Source organism: Aedes albopictus, chromosome 1 (assembly GCF_035046485.1).
Source record: "Aedes albopictus strain Foshan chromosome 1, AalbF5, whole genome shotgun sequence".
Lineage (NCBI taxonomy): Eukaryota > Metazoa > Arthropoda > Insecta > Diptera > Culicidae > Aedes > Aedes albopictus.
In genome coordinates this window covers 196,692,911-196,708,382 of record NC_085136.1, presented here as the reverse complement: position 1 = coordinate 196,708,382, position 15,472 = coordinate 196,692,911, and the positions used below count along the sequence as shown (strand labels likewise).

At 38.1% G+C, this 15,472-nt stretch overlaps 2 protein-coding genes across 3 annotated transcripts in view; both read left to right on the top strand.

Annotated features, from left to right (window-relative positions):
- Positions 1–15,472, top strand: part of LOC134285420 (uncharacterized) — a 446,116-nt gene that overhangs the window by 259,261 nt on the left and 171,383 nt on the right. The gene's annotated exons all lie outside the window — the stretch shown is intronic.
- The window catches only part of LOC134285416 (dual specificity testis-specific protein kinase 1-like), a 171,195-nt gene that overhangs the window by 26,795 nt on the left and 128,928 nt on the right, over positions 1–15,472 (top strand). The window contains exon 2 of the mRNA XM_062846084.1: positions 5,630–6,216. Within this exon, the coding sequence (XP_062702068.1) occupies positions 6,040–6,216 (177 nt within the window). The 5' untranslated portion in view covers positions 5,630–6,039. The remainder of the gene's footprint in view (positions 1–5,629; positions 6,217–15,472) is intronic.

The following is a 15,472-nucleotide window of genomic DNA, read 5'->3' as shown; positions in this document are numbered from 1 at the left end:
GTCATATTCGTTTACTTTAATTTTAAATCGATTCATCTCCTACTTTGTTACATAATGACTTTTCCAGAAGGCACACAGTTTCGGCGTCTTTGCCAACAACCATTCACCTTCCGCCAGGTGTGGCAAATTTCCATTCTCGCGCCACCAAGCCAATATACACCGTTCTAGTCTGCCGGCTCGGTGGCGGTGATTCGAAAAACAGAATAAAATCGATTACTGTTCTCAACTTTGCAACACCTAGCAACGTGCGTCAAAATCCTGTCCGTCTTCATAAGCCAAAGTCTTCGATCCGCAACGCCCGTGCTCATATATCCCTATCGCGTTTTGGACGCGATTCAAAATAGAGATGCACTTATTTTGGCATTTCCGTTCCCAAATGGTGCTGCTGACGATGACGGAGGGACACCGAGGAATATTAGATTTTTCACAAACCTACCCAAGCGCATACCGGTTTTGAATACTTTGCGAAACAACGAACACAAATAGATTATGGTGTTGCAGTTTCCCAATTGTACACATAGCTTAGGTATGGCTAAGGAATTAGTTTTGTACGTTATTTATTACCAAATATAGTGTAGTGGCGTTTCCTTTTCGAGCACTATTGAACACTTGAATAATGTGGATTTTTGTATCGTACAATTTGGGATGCAGGGTCTCAGATGTTCATTTAACATTTTTCACCCGGATGTGTGTTGAAAACACTGTATTTTGTTTTGGATCATATTTAAAAAACGATGCGCCATAAAAACAAAGTATGTTTTTTTTATTTAAATAGAAAAATAATGTTTTATCTGATTGCAAGATGAAATACCTTTAAAAGTTTTCCACGACATCGGGACACTATGTTCGAATCTGTGAATATTTTCCTGAAAATTTTAGAATACTTTGTGTCTGAGATATAGCCAAATTTATGGGCATGGTGATTTAATGGCTTTCGCATCTGATTCACCTTAAAAACTCGCCTATTGTCGTCAACCATCTTCAGAATAATCAATACACAGTCTAATGGTGATTATCTATCCTCAAATTTACCTGTTTAACAACGTAAATTCTTTAATGTTTTGAACAAATTGACTCGTTGACTCAAAGATCTGCCGTGTTAGAGATGAGCCTGCCTCGGGCTGAAAATCTCTTTAATAAAGGCATCTATCTATCTATCTATCTATATGCCGTGTGCAAGCGATTGCAATTATAACTTTCTCCCACATTGATCTGTAACACAGCGCAACATTCTGTTGTCTCAAAAGCAAACTTATGTGTCTCTGACAGATTTTGGGCCGCTGAATCCGAATCTGGGCTCAGATTTGCTCCGGCACGTAACAATTTTGAGCTATACCTCAAATTATAGGGTAAAAAAATGGGATTTTGGGCTTTTTTGATTGAAAGCCATTAAATATTAATATATATATTTTTTTAATCAATCAAAAGGTAAATTGGCCAATTAACATCTAAATTAATTACTCATGCAAAGTATTTCGTTTTAGCAAATCCAATTTAATAGATTTGAGCATTTCATGTTAGTATGTAAACTTGCATGCAACTTTTGGAGGATGACTTGTATGGGAAATATCGCACCTAACATAAATTCGACTTGGTGCATGAGTCGTTAATTTAGATGTTGATAGACATATTTACCTTTTGATTACGAAAAAATATTTCCATGCTTAATGGCTTGCAGTCAAAAAAGCCCAAAACCGCATATTTTGCTTTATAAATTTAGGTATAGCTCAAAATTGTGACGTGCTGGAGCAAATCTTAGCCAGGATTCAGATTCAGAGACCCTAAATCTGTGAGAGACGCATAGTTCGCTCTTGAGACAGACAAAAAGTTCATTTTTGTTCGCTGTGTAATCTGACGTTAGCTAAGAGTATCCGTTTGTCATAATTAAACAAAAGAGATTATTGCTCTTCGCGCTAATCCAGGGGTTCAAAACTCGCAATACACTTTTTGGAAATACATTGGCATGTGATGTACCTACTTATTCATAAGATTTCAAAAGGTTTTATGAGAAGTTTACAAAAAAAATAGTTATTTTTTTGACATTTGACTTTTTTTGAATTTTGTTTTCATTACCCAATTGAGCTTACTTGAAGTGAAATGGGGCAGCTTTTGCACAAGTGGTTATTTTTTTAAATTGCTATTCTTCAAACACATTTGTGGCCTGAATTATTCCAAGCGGTATTATACAGTTTTGTTGACGCAGTTCTGTAGTTTTGGTGCCATTATACATTAACATTATAAAAGCAAAATATGGTGAAAGTTTTTTTTATGTGCTTGGTCATCCAAACCGTCCTTTAGTTTTTTTTTCGAATGAGTTTTTTTTTTGAATGGTGTGTACAATAACTGATTACACTCATTCGAAGAGGGTATTCCGCTTAGAGGGTTCGAAAAGCCGGTACAAGATCATGTCCTTTACTTGCTTTAGTTACATGCTTCTTCTTCCACAAAATGGGTTTCAACCAAATGTACTTTATACCAAACGTCATTCGACTTTCGAGCAAATGCCACAGATCCATAACGGATATGGCTACTGTTACGAGTATAGATAACAAGTTCTGTTCTTCAGAGTAGTTTGGTTGGTCTGGAGTATCCCAAAAGAATCATGATATCGTCGGTTTCCTGCAATAGGGGCACAAACTCAAAAAATGTGAATTTTCAGAATGAGCGTTTGAAATTTGGCAATCTTGAAGCACCTCCTGCAAATTCACTAATTTCTCTCATCATTTGACAAAAGTAAACGAATTTTGATTGTTGTATGATGGAAAGGGACTGTTTCATGAATTTTCCATTACTATTTTTCAACGGCTAATGAAAAATTTGACTGATTTTGAGTTGTTTCTTTATTGCGGAAAATTGGTAAAAATGCAAAAATCTCGCGTTTCTCATTGAATCCCGCAACGGGTCTTTGTGAGATGAAAGTTTACAAAGTTTTTCAGCACTTGCCTCCAAAATCTCAAAAATGACCAATTTTGAGTTGTGCTCCTATTGCAGGAAACCGACGATATATTCCGTACTATTAAAAAGGGGTCATGCTTTACAGTTCGGTAACAGTTCATAGCGAAAAAAACTGCTGTACAGCCGTAGATGCGAAGGAGTAAAATCCAGGATAGTTTAGTGGACCCTGAATGTCCCAAAAGTATATGATAATTTAAATCAATCTTCTAGTAGGTCCTGTAGTTGATTTTGCAAACGGATTCAGACCCGCGTAGCAGCCTGGTTGGTCTGGAATATCTTAAGGAGGTCTTAGATAATAGTTGCATTTAATGTAATGTTTACTTTAAAGAACGTAATTATTGCAACGGTTGTACGTTAGCCTGAGGTTGGCTATGTATTTCATACTCGAGCAAAGTCTGACAGCAAATTGAAAACTAATGTTGATGTTGTGATCATCAAACATCAAACATGAGAGCAAGAAAATGTTCCTGTGGAATTAAAAACAATTCCTGCTATCGATGATAGCAAAAATGATAACTGTTTTTGTTATCAACGCAAGAAAAATAAAAATAATCGTTAAATGTAGAGTTTTTCGGTTGATATCAAATCATAAATGCAATAATATAATTGCTCTAATGATATATCACTAGAATTACTTTAGGGGTCGTCCATAAATGACGTAGCTTTTTGAGGGGGAGGGGGGTGTTTGTGATTTTGTGACGAAGTGTGACGATAGGGGGGTAGGGGTTTATGATATGCTACGTAGCTTTTCTCTAGGCCTATTGAAAAAAAATATTCCATAAATTATTACATTTTTACTTGCACTAAGTACACGCCATTGACACGCCTATACCTATAGCATGGAGTGACAGTAGTGACATTAGGGGCCCAATTTAGTTTGATTAACACATTTTGGGGCCGTTTTAACAAAAGAGATGTTGACAACAATGCCTGTCAGTGGGTTGACTAAGTACCATTATCCAGTAAATCGCTGAAAGAACTTACAAAAGAATTTCAGAAGGAACTCCTGGAACTGTCTTGAAAGGAAATAGAGAAAATTCAAAAGAAATTCCATGAGGAGTACCTGGAGCAATTCTAGATGAAGCTTTCGGAGAAATCTTGATTAAACTTCTGGAAGAATCTCAGAAGGAGATATTTGTAGATTGTCAGAAGGAACTCCTGGTTTAATTTCTGAAGAAAGCACGGAAGAAATGATTGAAAGCATCCTAAAGAATCCCGAAAAAGGAATTCCTAAGGGAATCCCGAAAAAAACTTTTGGGGAATTACGGAAGATTATCTGGATATAACTGCTGGTGAAATCCAAGAAAGAAAATCCTGGAGGAATTAGAGAAGCAACTATGGTAGGAATCCGTAGAGGGATTCGTCGCAGAATTCTAAGAGATCCTGGAAGGAGTGAAAGAAATTCCGGTTAAAATCCCTGTAGAGATGTCCAAGGAAACTGTTGGTGGAAGAGATGGGAAGAAAACCTTGAAAGAACTCCTGAAGGGGTTCCCTTGGATAAACTTTCAGAAAAACACCTTATAAAAAAAACTCCTGGAGAAATCTCAGAAGGACCTTTTGGAAAAATCTAAGAAGGCACTCCGGATTGAATTATTGGAGGGATCTTTGAAGGAACCCCTGAAGGAATACAATAAGGAGGAATTCTCTAACGGAATCCCTAAGAAAATTCATGGGGAAATCCCAGAAGGAAGTGCTGGAGGAACTGAAACGGGAGACATTCTTAAAAATGGGAATCCCAAAAGAAATTTCTTAAGGAATTTCAAAGTGAACTGCTGTAAGAATTTTAGAAGAAACTCCTGCAGGGTCCTTCGAATGTCGTGTTGAATTTTATTCAAATTAAATCAATTTTAAATTTACAGGAAATAGAGCATCAATTTCCTGTTCTTCGACATCAAGCAGAACGATGGATGATTTATTGAGTCATTAACTTTGGTGATAATAATCTTCACTGGTTGCACCTATGGTCTTGATGTCGGCGATCTGAACCTGGCAGTCGCCAATGTTTTCTTGCTATTGTGTTTTTTCATAATATTCTATTAACATAAATGTTAAAATGGAAATCAGAGCTAAGCTCGAGTTTTTTCTACATGAAAACTTTGTTGAGGGGGGGGGGGGGGTGTTGAACAAGCTACGTCATTTATAGAGGGGGGTATCTGAATTTGTGACGAAATGCTACGAGGGGGGAGGGGGGTATTAAAAATCGCTTAAAAAAAGCTACGTCATTTATGGACGCCCCCTTACATAGTTAACTAACAGATTTCAAAACTATTGCGATACTAGATGTTAACATAAATTAAAGATGACAACAAACCGAAAACAAAGTTTGAAATGAAATTAAGTAAAGATAAAATGATATCAAAGTGTGATATAAATTTGTTGCTGAAAACAAATCATGTTTTCGATTTGCTGTAAACTGGGACTGTTGAACTTTGCTCGGGTATCACGCTGGTAAGCATGATACTGAATGTCAAAAGTCGAAGCCTAGTTAAATTCTTGACATTTAACAACGTTGCATTCGATTCGAATGATGCCCAATAAACTTTTGAAGCTTCGAATGAATTATTCTATTTAAGTTGTGAGCTTCGTGTTGTTATCTTTACATGAATACACTCCATCATATTTCCCATACATTCCACTAATACTTCCAAATCTTATCTTTTCGCGTTGTTTTCAGAAACACTCAGGAACGATTGAAGAACACCTTCGCGGATTTATAGAGGCAACTTTGTACGCAGAAGTCGAAAATTTTTGTAACTTATTGCTTCCAACGTGTAACGATTAGTGTCAAAAGCAATATGGCTAAGTGAAAATTAAATCTTATGAGTTTCAAACAAGTGTTAAACAGAGGCACCGTAAATTCAACGTAAAGAAGATATTTTCGGTTTTGGTATATTGATTAGTGATTGAATTCGGTTGTCGACTTCCCATATCAGTGGTGATATGGCGTTGCTTCCTCCCGCCTAGGATGGACTATGGGAGGTAGTAGGCAATGAGCAGCTGTTTTGACCGGTGGTGGTCATTCGAAGTGAAGAAGAATTGTTTTGTTACTAATTTGTCACCGGTGATAATCGTGAGCTGATAACGATGAACGTAGGACAACATAGTGGCCCTGGGCCGCCACTGACGCGCACTGGATGCTCGGATCGCTCGGTTACTGGACCTTCGTGTCGGGCACTGCGCACTGCCGTATCTGCTCTGTATTGTTTGGATGATTTTATACGGGAGAAAATCGGGTCCGGATTCTTCTCGGAGGTTTATAAGGTAAGCTATATGTTACGTTCATTATTATGGTATCATTATGTAGTAAAGCTGGTATTTGTTAAATTTTCCTTTCTAACATCTACTTTTACGGTGTGTTTCTAGTAAACGCCGGTCTTCAACCTCTCATCATTCTTTATTTTAGCTTTGCGGTTTTCAACCAGCAAACATCCGGTTTATTGTGTGAATCAAGATTTTTCAACGGGGGTTTTCCAACGATCGTTTGTTGTCGAGTTTCTCTGAAATTGAACGAAGAAAAATAGATTCAATTTCTACGGCTAACAACAAAACAGCCGCAGTTAAGTCTCACTCGCCAATTAATTTTACCGATGGAGAAATTAATTCTGAATCGGTTCAAACTTGCGCTAAACAAATGACAACCAACCGGAGAATAAATCGTGTCCAGCGAACATAAAACGCCGGCCGTCGATCGGCGCAGATGGAAATCGATACGTATCGATGACTTTCCAGAGCGCTTTTGACCAATTTCGCTCGTCTTCCATACCCAGCCCACAAAGGCAGGCACATGGACGGGGGCTTGGGCCTCTTGCGTTTTGCAGTTGACGGGCACGGTATTTAGTTATGAGCCACTGCCGCTGCGTCTCTCCTCGTTTGCGTTGTAAAGATTCGTGATGGCCGTTGGCCAGAGAGTGCCAAGGAAATCGATTCTTTTCCGCTTTTCTTGCGGCGAGCTTTGTGGCAGCCCTGAGCGCGCCAAATGGGCGGCCAGGAGAAGGAGAGGGAAGGTTTCTATCTTGCACAACGAGTGTAATGTATAAATTTAATCGCTTTCATTTAACTTTTTTTTTCATTATTATACGCCATCCACAAATTACGTAACGCTCAAGGAGGGGACAGGAGTACGGCTGAACGTTCCGGCCAATAGATATTTTCAAAATTTTCATACAAAAAAGCGTTACGAAGGGAGGATAGGGTTGTTAAAAAAATATGCACTGTATTTTTTTATATTTATGTCAAATTTGCTATAATCAGGCAACCCTATACGGTCGGCGTTAAGTCAGAGAGGACCATGTGTCTTTTACCTAATTTCTAGAAAAACGACTATAAAGTTTGCAACTCTATGAGTTTTAGGTTTTTCAACAAATGTTCTTGCATTTTTGCCATAAATCTCAATAACTAACTATTCATCAAAGCATCGCTTCGTATTGAACGCGAAAAAACGTCAAAAAAAGCTTTAAACCGAGAAATTGCCAAGTAATTAATTGTACTTAGTCCACTCTGGCTGAACGATTTTTGAAAAATCTACAACTAACTACAGTTTACACTCAAGTTTGTACATATTTGATCAATAAAAATGCACAAGTAGGACAACAGTTAATAGGATTGATGTATAATGTAAGCAAGAAGTTTGAAATTTAATATTTCTGTTATTATACTGTGTTGATTACTATTTTCTATTTTTATGTTCAGACAGAGTGGACCAAGTACAACAGTTCAATATCACATGAAGGGTAGTCAATTAATGAGCTATTTAAAAATTCTTCACTTGAACATTTTAAAGCTAACAACTTTTGAACGTATTTTCATAATTCGGTACGTTTTTGAAATATTGTAGTTTCACAGTTTATAATAATTTATTAAGAGGGCTGGCGTTTTTCATAAAATTCGTTCAAACAGAGTGAACCAAGTACACAATTCTTAAAATACCGGTAAAATCAATTTCTTCATGAAACGGGTATAGGTACATTTCAATAGGATGCCCAACAGCTACTAAACAAACATATTTTGATTTGGAAAGGATTACGAAGAATAAGGTAATTTCAACTATTTTTTCTTACAGACACATGGTCCACTCTGGCTGCACGCGAATTGCCACAATTTGATTCAACACGATTATCTGTAAAATACGATATTAATCATAATAAGGCGGTTACAAATATTTATTTCACTTTTTGTCCCACCACTCTTTGACGGGTCGAGGGAGGGGGGGATAAAAATAATGAAGCATTTAATTTGAAAAATATTCAAAACTCATCGGATTTGTTAAAAAAATTTCACCAAAGTCCGATATTTTGATAAATAATTTTTTATCTGCCCCCTCAAAATGCAAAATCCAGCCAAAAAATTTTGAAGGGGGGGGGGGGGTGGGGGGGGAGACAGAAGTCAAAATTAAATTTGTATCAGCCTAAAGTGCTTTCACGTGCTTTCTTGATCAATAATCATCAGAAAATGCGTTAGGGAGTCATACGATTTGGAAACGTATTATATTTTGATGATAAACTATTTTGATTAGGGGTCGTCCATAAATGACGTAGCTTTTTGGGGGGGGGTGTTTGTGATTTTGTGACGAAGTGTGACGATAGGGGGGTAGGGGTTTATGATATGCTACGTAGCTTTCTACTAAGCTTTATGAAAAAAAAAAGTATTTCGTAATTAATTAAATTTTTTCTTGCATTAAGTATTAGTAAATCAAAGAAAAAATATATCGCATGATTATATTTTCCATTCACATAAATGTAAATAACAAAGAATGGACATAAATGCCGGCTTCCTTTCAGAAGACATGCAGCTATTGGAAGCAACAACTGTATCTGAGAAAATAGTTTTGAAATCCTGTGTAAAGAATAATGAATAATGAAAGAACAATGTGTTAAAAAATCAATTTCGCTCAAATACTTCTCACGACCAATAGTTTGCTGCTTGCTATAGGGCACTGCACCCCGCTAAATTTTCCAAGGAAAATTTGTTGGCATTGGACAAAGTTTTGGCATTTTGGCATTATTCTAGGAGTTCCTTATATAGTTTCTACAGGACTTCCACGAAGAATTCCTCCAATAATTTCTTAACGAGCTCCTCTAGCAGCTTTGTAATGAATTTCTCATGGTGTTCTTGAAAGGTTTCCCCCCCAGGAGATGGAAAACATTTTCACATGAATTCCAACTGGGAATGCCAGAAAAGGCTTCTGAAAACATCCCAAAAGGATTAGGAGGAATCTAAAAAGGAATCTCTCAATAAACTTCCAGAAGAGCTTCAGAAGAAACTCCTGGAGGAATCTTGAAAGGAAATCATAGAGAAATTCCTGGAGCACTTCTAGGTGGAAATTTTGACGAAATCTTGAATAAATTCCTGGAACAATCTCAGAAGGAGCTATTTGTAGAGTCTCAGAAAAAAAACTCCTGGTTCAATTTCTGAAGAAAACACGGAAGAAATTATTGAAGGAATCCCGGAAGAAATTTATGAAGGAATCCCGAAAATAACTTTTGGGGAATCCCAGAAGAAACTCCTGCAGGGGTTTTGAAAGAATGCCGAAGGGGTTTTCTGCAGAGATCTCGGAATGAATATCTGAGCGAATTCCTGTAGGAAACCAAGAAGGAACTCCTGGAGGAATCCCGAAACTGACTTCTTTAGAAAACCCAGAAGGAAATTCTGATGGAATCCCAAAATAAATTCCGGTTAAAATTCCTGAAGAAACTGCTGGAGGAGCAGAGGAGAAAAAACCCTTGAAAGAACTCCCGATGGAAACAATGAATAAACTTTTAGAAAAACCTTAGGAACAAAACCTCCCGGAGAAATCTCAGAAGGAACTTTTGATGGAATCTAAGAAGGAAGACCGGAAGGAGTTCTTGGAGGGATCTCTAAAGGAACCCCTGAAGGAATACAAAACGGAGAAAATCTCAAATGGAATCCCAACGGACAATCTTGGAGAAATCCCAGAAGGAATTGATGTAGGAATTAAAAAAGGGGGAGTTCTCAAAAATGGAAATCCAAAAAGAAACTCCTTGAAGAATTCCAGAAATAACTGCTGAAAGCATTTCAGAAGAAACTCCTGCAGGGTCGTTCAAATGTCATGGTGAATTTTATTCAAATGAATCCAAATTGATATTCTTAATTAGTGGGCAAACTAATATCTTCGAAAGAGCTCCTAGGCTAATATGGTATTGAACTGTATTGGGAGCATATACTTTCTGTTCTTCGGCATTAAGCAGAACGATGGGTGGTTTATTGAGTCATTAGCTTTGGTGATAAACTCCTCTGGTTGCACCTATGGTCTTGATGTTGGCGATCTGAACCTGAGAGTCGGCAATGTATTTTTTTTTTCTTTCTTTCTTTTTGCCCTCGGCTAGTTCATCTCGGGACCCTTCCCTTTCCCTTCCGAAGAAAGAACTCACATTGTGCGAGTTTGTTGGGAGTGGGATTCGATCTCAGGTTTTCGACGTGATAGCCACATGCTTTAACCATCACACCAGATCCGCTCTACAGTCGGCAATGTTTTCTTGCTATTGTTGTTTTTTCATAATATTTGTTCAACATACAAGTTAAAATTGAAGTTAAAACTAAGTTTCGAGTTATTTTTCGTTACATTTTGACACGAACATTTTTTTTGGGGGGGGGGGGGGGGGGGGGGTATTTAACAAGCTACGTCATTTATAGGGGGGTATCCAAATTTGTGACAAAATGCTACGATGGGGGGGAGGGGGGTATTAAAAATTGCTTTAAAAAAGCTACGTCATTTATGGACGCCCCCTTATTGGATTTAACCGGCTTAGGGACAAAACGTCGAAAGACAAAACGTCGAATGCCAAAACGTCGAATGCCAAAAGGTCGAATGCCAAAACGTCGAAAGGGACAAAACGTCGGAAGGACAAAACGTCGAAAACGAGTAATCTAAGAAAATAGTGAGTTCTTTATTATTCTTTTAAAGGATACTCATTCTTTCACTTGTATCTGCCAACTAGTTCAGAGGGAAGCCTTCCTGAGGCTCCCTGAAACAACACCTCAGGGTCGGCATGTTCCTTGACCAGTTCTTCGTGGGTAGAGAATATTCGCACTGTCGTATATAAAAAACTCACATCACGTCACGTTAAGTGTAAAATGGCACCCAAAGTTGCATTTGAACTAAACGTGAGCCAAAAAGGAACTGAGCTTGGATGTGTCATCAAATCTTATGTGTGTCCTGATCAAGCCGCTTTGTGACGCATTTGCATGCATGCGTTGTTGCGCGAATATATGCGCCACAATGAAATGGGACATTTTGGCATCGGGCATTAAGATTCTGCACCAAATTCCGGATTTTCCGGTAATCCACGGTGACCAAACTGGTTCTCCCTTTCAATAGAGGGTGACTTTCTGAATCGAATCAACCCAAGTTTGTTAGAATTTGTGAAATAATGGCAGACACATGACCATTTAAGTTTACCAGGTACCAGGGTGCCATGTTTTTGCGGGTGCAGTTCTTGATCAAATTTTGAACTGAAGTATTTTCAAATATGTTTGATCGCAGCGTGCTGTTTTTGAACTTCAACGCAAATTGATCGCGTTCAAATGCAACACTGCGAGTGGCACACTGTCACAAATTTCCTTCCACAAATTTTCAGCATTACGTCACAGCTTCCTTCAGGGTAGCTTCGATGGTAGCCTATAGCTATCGTCTGCCGGATCTCTGGCACCTTTAGGGTGGCGATGGCGATCATCGGGTGCATTGTTCCTTCAAGGGCGTCTGGTTTGGTTTACGGCAGGACTTGACGGTTCCATCCCAACGTAAGGGGTGGGAGGGAATGTCTTCCTCATTCAGAACCGGAGTTCTACTTGAAATAGTGGGGTTTTGACTAGCTATCCTTCTCCGCAATCCATCCGGTATTCACAGAATATGGTACTAGTACAACAATGCTAAGTATCCTCGCAATAATCTTTACTTAGCTAGTGGTTTCAACTGAATCATTATAGAATGCAAAATGAGCCACTGACCTTCAGCGTTCGGGCAGTGACCCCAGATAACGAGACAATGTTCGTGTGTCCCCGTTAATCAGTTTGTCATCCTGCCATCTTGGTGGATCTACCGTATCACCACCCCTCTCAGGCTACCAACAGAATCGATTTAAATTCACACAAAATTTCAAAAAAAAAAAAAAGAAATCCACGCTGAACACACTTTTCGACGTTTTGTCCTTTCGACGTTTTGGCATTCGACGTTCTGGCATTCGACGTTTTGGCATTCGACGTTTTGTCACCCATTCGATTTAACCAATACATATTTTTTTCAATTCTCTTGACATCAAGCATTTGGTCCACTCTGACTCCCTTATAATACAGATCATTGCTTATAATTTCATTCCCTGGTTTTAACTGAACATTAGTTAACTTCAAAACACTGTATATTTCGTAGGAAATCTCTATTTGCTTAAAAGCTCCTGCCCATTATTCATTAAGTAAATTCCAAACAATTTTGGAAAATATGTAATATATTACTTTTGGTGTAAGGCATGGGACCTTTCGATCAAATGATGTGATAATAGGCACTTTCCGCTATAACTCAATCAGTTTTGCCAAATCTCGCCGTGTGCAAAAGATTGAGTCAGTTGGTATAGAACTGTATGAGTTATAGCCGGAAAGAATCCAAAGTAAGATCCTCTACTACATGGTCCAACACCCTTCTTTGGTGCATGATAAAGGCAAAACCATGATATCAAAATGTTATTATTTTGTTTTTGTTGGTCGTCTATTCGATACGTCTGCGGTGTACCAGTAGAACAATCAGTACAGCCTTATCATTATTTAATCATTACGATATCTTTTGCCCGATCTTTGTGATTATTGTTTGCGATATTGACTCTGACGTACAATTGTTTCTTCATCTTATATAATTTATGGTTTAGATTAGTTGCCGATGGTTGACCACCATCTCTTGACCCTCCGAAACCCAATAATGAGGCACTAATAGAGCCGCAAACCCAGATTGAGGTTGACCCAGAAAGGCATAGCGTGTATTAATAAGACATCACCTCCCGATCCGGGGTGAACATCATAATTTTCCCGTGGTATACGCTGCTTTCGTACGATGCAACGAAACCGAAAAAAAATACCGTTCCACGCATAAGCCAAAAACATTATTTTCATTTCTTTGCTGCTGGAGTGCCAGTAGCAGCTGCTGCTTTCTCCGAAACCTTTTCTTTTCCATCCGATAACTACACAACGTTTTATTTTTCGACAACTAGTAGCAACTATAATCAGCAACCAAAACCAACCACCATCATTTGATGATCAAAATCATCACCGTCAGCGCTGTCTGTGTGTTTCGTTAAAATTTCCATTCCTTCTTCATCGATCGTTTATGATATAGCCAAACTGACTAACTACTAGACTCTACTTATCATGCTGTTTCTTATTCCGGATAGCTTCGTATATGTCGATCAATAGCGATTCAAATTACTGACTGTATATCTTGCAATTCGAACAATATTCGCTGTTAGAACTAAATCTGCTCCAAATTTTAATCAAAACAGTACTTGAAAACATCATTCAGTGATGTTTCAGTAGTGGCTGCCTATTACCCAGTCGTTGAGCAGTAACCTTCCTGAGAACGATTCGTGACCTTCGCAAGCTATACTTAAGCTGCTACGTTTTCTATAGCACATTGAAAGACGACTTGCGTAGTGCCAAATGCAATCGATGCGAGCTGCTGCCGGCAGTGCTCAATTTCGCAAACAAAAAAAATATACACAAAACTAATCATGCCGGGCTGGGCTGCGCCTCAGGGCAAATAGGTTCGATCTACCGTTAGCTCTGGAGGGAAATGCACAAACGTAAAACGTTTAGGCTGGGGTTTAACCGGTGGCGGAAGTCGAACAGTTACCAACCCAGTGCGAGAAGTAGGTCCTGGGAGATGTTGTGGTCAAGCTAATAGACTTTAATTGTGCTGGGGAAACAACACTTTTCGCTTCAGTATATGCATGAACTAACTTCTTCAATAATCCGAGCTACCTTTTGAAACTGCCTGAATTTTAAACGAATTTGGTTGAGTTAGCATAACTTTGGTATGCTTTTCCGTCCTATATATGGGAAAGTTTCATGACTTCCTGAGCAGGAGAAAATAGCCGGAAAATACCAAACTCAGGTATGGAAAACCGAATACCCACAACCTGAATGAGATATTAAGAAGCCCTGTATAAGAGGTAAAATATCTAAAATAATAACAGGTGTGAATTATGTGCATATCACGTGAAAAAACGACATCAGGTATGGCAATAGCTAAATAATAATCGGCGGTTTTTTCATACAAATAGTGAGTTTTCCATAATTGAATAATACATCAAGCCGTCCTCAACACCAAACCAATAACTCGTCGAGGTATTTCATCAATACCTAGAAAATACCAAAATAAGTTATTTCCAATACCTAGTGTCCGACCAATACCTCGTCTTGGTATGATACCTGACTTTGGTATGCTGCAGTTATGTGTCAGTTTTTTTTTTGTTCCTGCTCGAGGTACTCACTCAGTCGCTCAATCAGTGTCAAATAGCACTATGCAATCCAATCAATGAAGTTTACATTTACTAATATAGGGTACGAGCACCGGTTTTAGCCAGTCTAAGAAAAAAATTTTTGCTACTTGTTTAATACCGACGTTTCGGCCATTGGACTCGGCCTTCCTTAGGGGATATAAACTTGCACCGTCCCTCGTATGCTGCTAAAAGCTTTGCGCTGAATTGTCCTATGTTTTGACAAAGTTCTTTACCTGGACACCGCATTTGGTTTGGTTTCGCGGTTGCGTTTGTGGATAGACTAGCTACTATGACACAAAAATGGACACTTTACTTTAAGGTTGAAGGATTCGTCATTGACATAACCGTCATCATCGAAAATTTGAAAGCAGTTTTCTCGTTCAAATCTGAAATTTTCGCAATGAAATTGTATTCACTGTATTGCGGGTGGAGAATGGAGTACAGTGAATATTTTTTCAATGCAAACATTTGAGTTTTGAGCGAGAAAACTGCTTTTGAATTTGCAATGATGGCGATTTTGTCAATGACGAATCCTTCAACCTTTAAGCTATTTCTAATTTCTCTCAATCTTGTTTCCTTCGAAGCTTCTATTGGTTTGGTTTTAAGGAATGTTGAAATCGATTAACAAAATAAATTGAAAGTTACAACTTAATGCAAATTTCTCCAAAAAGGCAAAAGTCTTATAAAATTTCATTGCATTCGGTTTATTAAATCTGGAGATATAACGGTTCAAAGTTAGCTATAGGACAATTCATTTTTTTTCTAATCTAATTACATGTAGAATGGCCCTATCTTTTCCAAATTTTGGTCGCTGATACACTACTAGTTGATGAACTTACAGTGAAAATTTTAGTATATTTGATGCACTTTTCGAAATGCTACTGCTCATCAAATAGGGTAAATCTACCAATAGTGGAGCTATTTGTAGCTTCTTTTTGTAAAATAATTGAATAAAATTGATAAAACCACAAAATAAAAAATCTAAAAACGTTAATCGGTAGTTTTTCACTAAAATTTGC